Source organism: Echeneis naucrates, chromosome 23 (genome assembly GCF_900963305.1).
Source record: "Echeneis naucrates chromosome 23, fEcheNa1.1, whole genome shotgun sequence".
Classification (NCBI taxonomy): Eukaryota; Metazoa; Chordata; class Actinopteri; order Carangiformes; family Echeneidae; genus Echeneis; species Echeneis naucrates.
This window is the reverse complement of record NC_042533.1, coordinates 5,529,681-5,542,645: the sequence shown is the minus strand read 5'-3', so window position 1 is coordinate 5,542,645 and position 12,965 is coordinate 5,529,681. Positions and strand designations below refer to the sequence as shown.

Sequence of the window (12,965 nt, the reverse complement as noted above, 5' to 3'; positions counted from 1 at the left end):
CTCTTATTTTGAAGAACTGTTTGAGGACAAAAGAACCTCCTAAATAGTCTTTCAAGTCAGAAAAAAACAACAAGCACGCTGAGAGGAGAAAAGGGACGGGTTTTAGTTCGCCTCAAGGTGTGCACAGCTTGCACCAGTGGCCCACATGTTGTTCAAAAACGAATAGAAGCATTATTACATGCAAAAACTGCAAAGTCATGCTGAGAAAGTGCTTCATTTCAACCCTCTCCACCTGATTCTGGGAAAGCATTGTGCATGTCGTCAATCATTGTTTTAATAAGCTAGTTATTTTATGAAATTCTAGAGGCTTTTTTTTTTTTAACACCCTACCTAAAAATGTTACTTGTTTATTTTATATTTTCTTTCCTTTCCAAACCAGTGGTTCTATTTTGGGGGTGGGGGGGCAAAAATTACAAACAACATAGTAATTTGATTGTGCATTATCCCTCCTGCTCCCTGAGGATATCTGTGTAAGTTATTATGTTGTTGCTTTTTCTGGGATTTATAGAATCCGGGCACGAATTCCAGCTGTAGACTTTACTAAAAACCCAGTCTTAATTAGACTGCCACTTGTTTTGTGTACATATATACAACAAACTTAACTCTCTGTGTATATACAGTACATATACAGTACAAGAACACCACTTGATTATTATTTATTGCTCATTGTTTTGTGAAAGGGTTGCATTTATTTTTGATATTATGGTATTTTTGGCTCATCAATATATTGGAGAAACAATGGCAACAGTAACTAAGAAAACTTTGATGGACCAACTGAGTGAAATTTTATCATGGAGTCCCTTTTTGGGGACTTAAGGTTTGAAAGTGAATTAAGTACAGGGGTTTTGCGTCATTAATTTTTGTGACAGAGATCTCGCCAACAAGAAGCACAATTTTGTCTCCTTTTGCCTTTCATAACAAATCATTTTATTCCATCTTCCTTTCTACCAGATCCATCCAACATGTCTTTTATTCATCAAGTAGCCATTATGTGTAAGATAATTCCCCCAACTGAAAAAAACCTTAGCTGTGAATCTCTGTAAGAAATAGTGGAGAAAATGTTAAATCTAGTCTGAGGAGAAAACACGTGATACTGCATGTGAATGCTACCTACAGTAAGTGCATCTTTTTTATTGTCTCTTTATGTGTTTTGTGTGAGAGGTAAAGTTCCCTTAAACCGAGGTGTGAATTACTTTTTTGTCTTTTTGCCAAAACAGTGATATTAACAATTCATGATACTCTGGCCAAAGCAGTTTGAGATAAAAGCTCCTTAATCTCTGATAAGACAACGGTACCCCTGTCTTCCCTGTCCCCTCAATACATGACAAGAATAACAAGGCAATAAATTAGAGCTGATAGTGTCCTGTACCAACACTTCAAAAGTGTGGTGTGTCCCTGATTTGGGTCTCTCCTTCCGAGTTAGAAAAGCGAGAGAGCTGAAAGTTACCCCTGCTGTAACACAGTTCTTTCTGGCATGCATTCAGTTGTCTAAATAAACATCTCCGTTACAAAAAAAAAATGTTTCTTTGTTCTCATTTCAGTCAGAAATGGTCTGCATATGGTGCACTCAGCCTCATTTTGTTCCATCTACCTGCGTTTGTTAGTTCAAGAGCAGAATGCAGCTAGAAAAAACGAAAACAAAAACACTTCCTGTCACTTTAACTGCAATGCTTCACATGACAGAGCCTTCGTTAACAAAATTAGTCTCATCTGTGCTGCTCCTGCTGGGCCAAATCAAAACGTCTGCCAGGGGAAAGATTTATTGTTGAAATCTGAAGGGTTTTAAGGTGATTCATTGAATTTAATCACTTTCATTGTGTTGATATGGAGACAGATATTCCACCGAAGGATATTTTTAAAAAACTGGGCAAGTTAGAGGTAAGTGAGATTTTTATATTTTCTTGATGGAACTGCAGTGAAAAAACTCTTCAGTGAACAAACCACTTCAGCGATTGAAATGAACCACAAAGAAGCTGTTTAAGCACACTTGGTGCTATGAACTGATTTAATTAGTATGGAATATAATTCATAGCCTTTTGGCCCGTCATAGCAGGAAGAGCAAAGTGTTAAGCTTAACAATGACTTTGCTTTAGTTGTAGTCCTGCAACTGCATTTATTATTGATGAAGGCTTCTCCTACTGTGAAGTCATACCAACGGCTTCCTTGTTTTGTTTTTTAAATAAATAAAACTAATAAACCTAAACAAAAGTGGGCTGATGTCTTTAATAGAGAAGCGTGATTCTCAGAAAAAGCCACCAGAGGCTGCTGTTGCATTGCATTCATCACAGCCAGTTTCGGTCCTGGTGCCCTGATGTCGAGACATTTTCAAAAATCCTTTACCTTCACAGTCAGACACAATTTCCTCCTAAAGCATCTTGTCTCCTCAGCCTGCTTAGTCCTGTTGCTGTCCTTGAATGTGTGTGTGTGTGTGTGTGTCTCAAGAAGCACACACTCTCTGCGGCCGCAGAAAGCAGACGTCTTGACCATTATGTTGGAGGGTTTTATTACTGTTTGCTTTGCTTCAGGCAGGTTTCTCTGCTGTCTGAAGTGCTCGCCTCTTAGTGTCTCCTCAGAGCTACAGTAGAGGATGGATTAACATTTAGTCTCTTCTTGCAAACTCTTTTCAGCAACAGTCTGCCAAGGCCTGCTGCTGTCAAAAAGCAAGGCTCTACTGATCAGTATTCACTTCTATTTATTCACATTCTTAATAGTTATTTTTATTTATAATAGTTTTATGGCATAGTTGGTATTTGAACCATTTGTGAAAGCGGTAATCGCAGAAAAATAAGACTCGGCCCACCCAGTAGTTTATTAGTGTCTCTGGATATTAGATGATCTCAATATTCTGTTGTATCATGTTTTTTTGTTTTTTTTGTTTTTTTTTTTTCCCTTATAATTAATTACTACTTAAATTTTTAAACTTCTCGTTCTGTTTTCTTTTAGTGGACATATGACAAATGTTTCAGCAACAGGGCTGTGCAATTTTCAGTTTAATGAAGACAAGTTTTAACTAAACTTGAAAATTTAAATACGATTTTACTATCTAGCCTTTAGATTAAATCATTATTTTGGTGACTCGGAGGATATCAGTCCATTGTCCTTGTGCTGGGATAGGTACAAAGAAAGGAAAATATAGAAAATGATGTCTAATCTTTTCTCCTGTTGCCTTTGGCTAGGCACACATTATTGGAAAATGTATTCTGTGTGGACGCCTGTTCTATAAGTCTATCAGCTAATCCAAAGATTCTCACGACTCTGGAACGTAGTCTTTTCAGATTTCAAAAACTCAGACTCATTCTTTCTTGCCCAGGAGCAAACCCACTGCGTCCTGGGAAATGAAATATTTCAACTGGCGGGGGGTTCAGCTCAATGGCAGGACAGCACATCAGCAGGCTTCTCCTGTTTCCTCTCTTTATCTCCTTCTCATCTCTCAACCTCTGTCTGATTTTCAAACATTGGCAAAGCTCTGAAATCCCTTCACATGCAGTTTAGCTGAATTAAACGCTGTGAAAAGTGGTCAGGCGTCTTGTTCGACACATGAGCTATAGATGAGCTTTGCTACAGTGAACTGTAATCTGCATTGCATTAATCTTCAAGTGATCCCATAATTAGGTACCCTGCAGGTGAGTGGCAGCTGCTGCAGAAACCATGGCAACCGGAGAGGGATCTGATACGGAGTGACTCTCCAGGATGATAGATGACATTTTCCATCAAGACTGAATCCCAGAGTGATCTCAAGGTGAAGCTGTCGCTTAACTCCTCACTGATTGCATTAACTGGAAAGTGCCAAATGTAAGAGCAGGAAGTAGTTTCAACGTATTTTGACAGTTCTATTGGAGGTTTAAGATTAAAATGATGCATCAGCGGTTTAGCATTGCACTTATTTAAGGTGAGGCACATTATATCTTGAAGTGTGGCCCCTAGTATAAACAAATTATTGAATTGAAATCTCCATCTCCCATGATGACTCTCCTCACTGCTTTTGAAGGTGCAAACTTTTTTTGACATCTCTATGCATATTTAGGAACAAAGACATGTGAAAGCAGAATGTGCTTCATGCGTCTTCCTGTGTCTCTGTCCTCATTGAGTCACAGTGAATTTGATGCCTGACTGGCATCTGTGATCTGTTCTAAAGTGTGCAGGAATGTAACCTCTTCTGATTATAAACCCAACTTCATTTATATCACCACACTGGATACATTTTGGGACTATATGAAAATAATTTTAGAAGCTTAAAGTGCAGAGCTCTTATTGTTCTGTGCTAACAGGAGGGCCACCTGATATCTCTCTCAACCTGCATATATTAGTCACAGCTGAAATGATCAGTTGATCAACGTAAGTTGACAGGAAAATAAATAGCAGCAATTTTGGTAACAAGGATTTGGGTTAGGATTCATCATCTCAGTCATTTTTCAAGCAAACATTCCCCCATTATTCACAATTTTAATCGCATTGAGCTATAAAGATTTCAGATGGCTATTTTATTTTCATCAGCAAAATGAAGAAGAAAAGCCATCACCCGCATCAACATTTATTTAGATTAAAATCAAAGCCATGTTTACCTCCCTGTTTTATCTCCCTGCTCATGAATTCCCTTGGGTTTTACTGTATATGCCATTGCCTCTGGGAGTGCTGTTTCCATGTCTGTCACTAAGAAGCCATGCTTTATATGGCTGTGATCCAGCTCCTCAACACTGAGCTACAAGGTTTTAGACTCACAGTTGGACGTGTGTGCAGGGAGAGATATGAACTGACTCGCACAGCAGCGTGATCTCATGCACGCTCCATTCACTGATTGTTTTGGATTGATGATGTGATCAATGACCTATTCCTGTCCATCCCTGGAGAGACTGGTGATTCACAGCAGGCTGCAGGGTTACGGCCAAGGATGCTTTCAGCAAAGCCTGCTAAAGGTTTCCAATCCACACATCAAATTGCCACATTGTAGGTGATGAAAGAGAAAGCTCAGAGATATTTCAGCCCTTTTCTCAATGATGTGACACATACATCTGTGTTTACCTTCGTTGTGACTCGTCTATGTTCTGTCGAAGTGCACACAAGGGACCTGCCCACCTCATTGAAAAGTGATGGCGTCACCAGCTTCGACACGCCTACCTTAACAGGTGATGTGTTAATGATTCATGAAGTGTGTGTGTGTGGGGGGGGGGGGGGGTTTATGTATGTGTGTGCGACTTAACTGGCACTGAAACCCACATTACTTCCACATTATCTCTTATGCCTTTCTTTCAGAAATGACTGTCCTTTTTTTTCCGTTTGGAGGGAGACTCCCAGGCCTGTGCCATCACTGATGAATCAGCCCATTAGATCCTGGGGCAGCATCAGTTAAGATGTCAGCTGCAGTCTATTCACAAAGAAAAATGAAAGCAGAGTGGGGGATGAACAGAGGAGACAGCAGGCAGGACAAAAAACAAATCCTTAAGAGGCATGCTTTTGAAACATTTAGTTTCTGTTCAAGTTTTATTTCTATACTGAAGAATAAGAATAGAGAATAATTCAAATTAACATTAAAGAGATAGTTTCATACTTAGCTGAAACTCAATGAGAGAAACCCCCCACAGCACCTCTACAGCTGATTGGATTGTCATTTGAGTCATTCATTAAAAAAAAAAATCTAAAATTGTATTTATTTTTTATATATATATATATATATATATATATATATATATATATATATATATATATATATATATATATATATATTTTTTTTTTTTTTTTTTTTTTTTTTTTTTTACTGTGGGGGGGTAGCTGAAACAATTTCTTTGAGCAGAGAGTTCTTGGAGGCCCTATTGGCAAGAAATAATCCTCCATAAATCCCCTTACACATACATTTTGTATTAGAAAATGCTTCAGCTTAAACACAGTTCCATAAAAAGATTTGTGGTTTTGAGTGGAGTTATGTTTACAAGTTGCTGAACTTTTTTTTTTTTTTTAATCTAGTGAGGTATTTCCAAAGTGCTGGAAGGCATTTTTTTGGGGGGGGGGGGGACTCAGGCTACAGCCAACTCAGCTGTTTCTTATCTTTATTATTTAATATACAGACATTAGAATGCTATCCCGGCAACTACATCAGATGGTCGGTTCCCATTTCAGAAGGCTTTCTGAAGGTTTGTGTCAGGCAGCTGTACTGAAAGCAGCTTGTGAGGAATGCAACATAAAATAAAGGTTGCTAATTAGCCTGAGCAGCCTCCAGTGGATAGACAAAGAAAAGGAGAATACAAACTTCCAAGGAACAACACATCAACCAACTGAGTGAACTGACTGGCTCTACTCAGAGTACTTCAGTTTCAGTTACTATATGTTTGTTGCTGTTAGAGCAATCAGCTGCTGACAGAGGCTGTGGAGATTGGCCGTCAGACAGTGATCGGCAAATCCTATTAGCAGTCTTATTACCAGTTGAAGTTTCCTTCCCACGCCCTTCAGCCAAGCACCATCACAACTGTGGAACTAAATCCTTCAGGACCTGATTTTAGATTACTCTTCAACTGTCTTATATTACACAGTCAGAAGGGCTGGGACACATACCTGGAGAAGTGAGCCTGAACATGGAATTCCTACATGACCCCACACACCTTTTTTAAATCCACTTAAGTCATGATGAGGACAGGGGACTGTTAACACTTAGGACATATCAATCTTTTTTTTTTTGGTAAGTTCTACTCACACTAACATATGGATGTCTTGTAGACTTTGTGTTCATGCTTTTGTGTTTTGTGCTGCTGTGTATTCATATGAAACAAAAGGACTTATATAACTCCAGTATTGTAGTGAGTCTGTGAATCCAGCACTTTTGTTGTGTTTGTGTGCCTTCAGGGACCAAGGAACATTTTTCACAGAGAATTTGTCTGGGAGGAAAGAAATATGTCCCATTTCACAAATAATGCAGAGCAATCCTATATGTACTATTAATGTTGGTTCCACCGCCCCTGTTTGTGTTTACTGCTCCTCTCGTGGCATCTCTGTGCAGCTTTGAAGGCATTAGTGGCTGCTGTGCTGACAAAAGAATTCTGAGGACGAAATATAGTTAGGCAAGACATGAATAAATGACTCAGGAGCCATCTTTCTGGTTTCACTTGATTGCCAGCATGTTAACCCGATTCTCGGCCATGGCAGAAGGTTACCACAGGACTGTGTGTACAAGAGAACAGCTTACAGCACAGAGCAGTGTGTGATTGGCCTGTCTCTCAGAAGAAAAGAAGATTAGAGGGACCTATTACCCCTGCACAAGAGTGTGTCTTTGCTCATGATTGTGTGTGTGTTAGTGGCATGTGCACACCTACCTTGGTGTCTTTGCTCGTGCATATGTGATTACCTGATTGTAAGATTGCGCGATGACAGGGAAGGAAGGGAAGCCTCTGTGACTTTAAAAGTATTTTTAGTCTACGTATCTCGCTGGTCAAGAGAAATTGGCGTGGAGGATGTAATTAGGTGCTTGGAGAGGTTGCTGATAGGGATGAGAACGGCTCAGTCCTATCCTAATATACCAGAAATTAAACCACACTTTCAAGTATACCATCACTTGGGAGGAAACCTTCCTTATCGCACACTGAGTCCGAGGATGGCACCAGATACATGCTTCTGCACACATACAGTCAAGGTATGTAACTCTTGTCTGCTTTTTCACTTGTGTCTGGAAAAGAGATGGGGATTATGGAGATATCTGGTTTCACAGGCATCTTGGCTCTATATGAGTTACCTGTGGAGAATTGTCTTTGCACAACTTGTTGTGTTTAGAAGCTTTTCATGATTTGAACTTGGGATTTTACACTATCAAACTCTTACAGTTTCTGAATTCATACCCCAACTGAGTATTCAAATTTAATGAACACAACACAGAGTGAGTTATCTGGTTACCAGCTCGTGTTACATCGGTGAGGCTGTACAGGGCGAACACACAGGTCTCACATACTGTACATGGTTAGGGGAAAATAAGTATGGAAAAAGGCCTGCCATTTTCAAGCACTTGTAAATATCCTCGTTTTATGTGTCTGACCCAGTGTCTTGCCCTATTTAACTTTATTTAGCCCCTTTCCCCTCCAAAGTCTTCAGAGGTTTCATGCAAATAACTCATTAAAAAGGTTATCAAAGGTCCATTTTGTGAAAGTCATTAGTATTTATTACAAAACAAAACAAAAACAAGGTTCAGAGAGAAGTTAAAAAAATTTTCACTTTTGCTATCATATTAATGATTTTACATCCTGTGACCACTTTTGAGGGGGGCCAACCCCAAAGTCAAAGGATAATGTCTGTACTGCAGATAGAAGGCATTTTTTCGTGCAGATCTTTTTCCTTTAATGGAATATTTTTTTTATTTATTTTTTTTTAGATCAGGTTATCCATATTAATTAAAAACAGGTTTGGGATAGGTAGGTTATGGCTGGATACAATTCAATAGCTGGTTGTGTATGTGTGTAAATTGTTCAGTTTATGCATGCTTCAGAGAGCACTTCTTCTTAGGCCTGAATTTGATGTTGCGTATTCACACCTCTGTGTGTGTTTGTGTGACGGTCTGGGTGAATATGTTTGCCTTGCATGAATAGATGTAGTTAGTCTGTGTGATTTTTATATGAATAAGTGGTTGAGATACAGATAGAGAGCGCATGCATGTATGAGCTCCTTCCGCTTCACGGCGTAGAGACAATCAGGCCATGCCTCAGCGATCAGTGGGAAGAAGGGGAGGGACTGAGCCTCTCAATACTACCATCGTTTATCACCTCAGAAGCAAACAAGAACTTACCTCTGCCTACACAGACACTAAGGTGAGGGAGGAGGGACGCGAAGGGAGAAGGACAGGCCCAAAGAAAGGGGAATTATATCTGAAAAAGAGTTGTTTTTATACATAGGAATGAGTAAAGGCTGAATAAAACAGTTGTTTGGGTGAAAGCGCTGCAAGGAAACGGTGAAAGATACAGTGAGGCAAGAGCCATGACTGAGATGTGAACCCAGCGGCTACAACACCCACCAAGGTCAATGGTTCAACCTCAACATCGATGTATTCTGTTAGCATTGAACACAGCCAGAGTTTATGCTATGCTATGCTAAGCTAACGGTCCCCTGGCTTCAGGTTGACATGACAGCAGTATTGAATCTCATCTATCTCTTGGCAAAAAGACAGATATGTGTTGCATTGTGTCTTTAACACAACAAACCAAGCTTGTATGCATTACCCCATTTCGTTTTTAACCACCTTTTGTGCTGCTTGAGTCAAAACACCCCACAGCAGGGAATTGTAAAGGATAGGCTGGTATCTAACATCCTGCTTACAGGAGCTGTCATCACAGCTAAGATGTGGTTTAAACAGTGATGCGGAGTGTCACATGGACCATCATGCTTTTACTCAGAATCTTTTCCATGGAGGAGGAACAAACGCAATCAGTATGGATTTTTGGTTTTTGTTTCCCTCGGTGCTGGCTCTTGTCACCCAGGTTTTCCCCTGCATCTCTGCCCAGGTACTGAGGGTCTGAGCTGGGTGCATCCAGGACACATGTGCCCCTGAGCTCCACAGACAACACAGCAAATGAGCACCCGCTGCCATATCGCAGTACATCTGCTTGATGCACAGCAGACCTGACGTGTTTTAATATCCCACTCGCTGGTTGTGGTGGCTGGTTATGCACATTCTGAGTACAGTTTGTTTTGGAGGCTGATGTAATGCAAAGGCATTATTACTTACATGTGGGTGTGATATTGTTGTCTCAGACACAATGTACTCTCTCTCCTCTCTTTGTGATGCTTATTATTATTATTATTATTATTATTATTATACTCATTTTTCACAGAAGGTAAAAAAAATGCATAATGAATACAGACAACCTGGTTTTCCTTCAGCCTATTTGAACAATCCTCCAACTGCCAGCAGGCGGGAAAAAGGCATATGGGGCATTATTCGTGTAATGAGACATCTGAACCCTCTCACAGGTGTTTTATTGATGTTTTGAGTATTTTATTCCCCCTAAAATTAGATGAATGACGCTTTAGATTAACTCTAATTGTTGCGTTAGGGTTAGGGGCTGATTATTGATGAAGCCTGAAAAGCGTTTTTTCCAATCTAACACTGAGACTTTGTAGTTTGAGACGATTGGTGTGTGTTTATTCAATATACATGTTCTCCCACAGGCCCTTCCTCTGAGCCCATAATAATTGATCCCATAAACATAATTTATGACTGTTTCCTTTGAATTTATTGACTTTGAAATCAGATCAGAATAAAAAAAAATGAAGAGCATCAGGTACCCCACTTGTCCTCCTGCTGCCTCTATAAACAATCCAACCAGGCGTTTAGAGGAGTCTGTCCCCTTTAAATACACAATTTCCTCTGCTGAGGTCTTCTGATCACCTGTCAGAGGTGGAGCATGCGCAGTGAGCAGGAGAGCAGAGGCTGTAACATCTGCGTGAAGAGAACCGTGGTGACGTAGACGTGAGCGGAAGTGACACCATTTTTCAATATAAAAGCTTTAAAATCAGTTTGGAGAGTTTGGAGTGAAAGAAATCTTACAAAGAAAATCGGAAATCTTGTCATATATACATATTTATATAAACAATTGTACAAAAAAATGCCGTTTAGCTTCTTCCGTGAGGGCTTTATCAGAAAAACTAAACACAATTTTACCTTCTTTTTGCAAAATGTAAACACCTGCGTTAATACCAAGTAGGCTCATTGGAAGATTATTTTGTAAGCGCTACCGGAAGCCCCCGTTTGCCGCTGTGATCGGTAGTAAACCGGAGACCCCCGCACGGAAAACTGTGGTGACTGACTGTAGTGAGCAGCTGCAGAGATGCGCGACACAGAAAAACAGGGAGAAACGGGGGGGGGACGGAAGTAACCAGCAACAAAAAGAAAAATAAATAAAAAGCCAAACCAAAATCTGAGATGCTCCGCCATACCGGGGAACACCGTGTTTCCAGCGCACTTTGGAGATAAAAAAAAAAAAAAAAAAACACCAAGAAGCTCGGATCGCCCATTGATCCGGATACCGGGGACGGGAGGGGTCGATCATGGGGAACGAAGCGAGCCTGGAAGGAGGCGAAGGGCTGCCGTCCGGGCTACCGGAGGGGCTGGCACCTGACGGGAAGGGCGGCTTCGTCCGGGTCTCCGATGGGACTCCGGTCAACCTGAGTGAACTCAGCGAGGAGCAGAGGAGGCAGCTCGCTGCTGCGGTGTCAAGGGCGCAAGGCAGGCAGCCCGGAGCAGCAGCTGCACGAAGGCAGGGCTTTTTTTTTTTTTTTTTTAGCATTTAATTATGTATTTTATTTATTTCTTTATTTATTTTTATTTATGTATTTAAGAGGGAAAAAAAAGTAATATCGAAAATTCACACTATCTAAATTATGAGACGTGACACTGAAACGAGTGGATGCGTTGTGGATGTGTGCAGCTTTCATTTTGGGAAGCTGCTCTGAAGAGGCAGGGAGCCCGTTCACGCCCATTTGGAGCCCCCCCACCCCCAGAAACGATCCGGTCCTCAAAGCCATTTATTTTGCATTATCATGACTGAGAAAGGCTGCTGTCCCCCCCCCCCCCCCCCCCCCCATCAAATGAATGCTGTTTGCTGGCCACATCTTATCGATGCCCTGTCGCTTTGAACGTTGTGTGTCAGTTGTTTTTTCCACGGATGCAGAAGTCTTACTTTAACCTCTCACTGAAAAAATGTCGTTTTTGTCCTTTAAGAGAGAAAATGTAGTCCAAAGTGTGTGTGTGTGTGTGTGTGTGTGTGTGTGTGTGTGTGTGTGAGAGAGAGAGAGATCAGAGCGTAAGAGACACACCTCCAGTATTTGTGCGAAATATTCGAAATGCCTGCTGGGTAAGAAAATCAGTCGTGCCCAATGCCCCCCCCCCCCTCATTCCATCAGAAAACGCCTTAACAACCAATAAAACAAACTCCCCATCTTTATCAGCTCTGTGTCACGATCAGTTAGATATATCTGCTAGAGACTTTTGCTAAATTAGACATTAGTGTTGGTGGGGGAGGAATACGCTTCGTTGTGGAGGCGGTGTGGTAGGAATCTGTCAAAGAAAACAAGCTGCTGCCAGCTCCATTATGATTCCGATTTTCCGATTTTATTTATCCATTCGTGAAAGATTCCTCGATATCAAGCAGAAAGAGATGATGTGCGCTGCTGCTAATTGGTTCCAACTGAGGGGGAAATTATTTATATCGGAGCTAAAGATTGGAGGGTGGGTGGGGGCTAAATTAATCAGACTATAAATAGAAGAGCAGCCTTAATGTCATCACTGCCCCCCCTTCTCCTTTTTTTTTTTTTTATTATTATTTTTTTTTATTATCACGTTCATTCAGTCTGCTCCGCTGTCCGTGGTGCTGAAATCAACTGCACAGCATCATTGTAACATCATCTGTCCCACCGTGTCAAGTCATGTATCACTCCTGCTAGTTGTAAAAATGAATGATGCTGAATTTATGACGGCGTTAAACTTTGCTGCTTGGGAAGGTAATCTAATTCTAGCAAAAAGCATCGGGGACCTTCAAACAGCAGCAAGAAAGTGATGCACATTTCATCGGTACAGTAACAAAACAATATCCAATCAGCCCATTGATGCATTTCTCAGTGGGTACTGTTGACTCCCATGCTTGTTCCCGGCTGTGTGTGTGTGAGTTGCCTTTTATACAGAGCTAACAAAGACGTGTCAGCTTACCCCCATGGAGCCGCACATTTCCTTCTATATCTGAGTGATCTACACTCTGTGTCAGTCAGTGGTATTCTCTTTCCTGTCAGTTTTACCCCGGGGCTCCTAGCTACACATTTTGTGTCCACTGATGTGTTGAAAGGGCCTGAGAGCTAGCGCCATGATCTTAACTTTTATTATTAGCACAGTCCTACTATATACTGTGGAAACAGTGGAGTGAAGCTAATATCTTGAACAACACTGTTTGAGATGATTATGGCAAATTGGTTAAAAATATGAATCAAGACTGTTGGAAGACAAAAAA

At 40.8% G+C, this 12,965-nt stretch overlaps 1 protein-coding gene across 1 annotated transcript in view; it reads left to right on the top strand.

Moving 5' to 3' along the window:
- The first annotated feature begins 10,840 nt into the window (after positions 1-10,840).
- The window catches only part of LOC115037198 (protein piccolo-like), a 50,714-nt gene continuing 48,589 nt past the window's right edge, over positions 10,841-12,965 (top strand). Inside the window, 1 exon segment of the mRNA XM_029495698.1 lies at positions 10,841-11,208. Coding sequence (XP_029351558.1) covers positions 11,014-11,208 — 195 coding nt within the window. The 5' untranslated portion in view covers positions 10,841-11,013.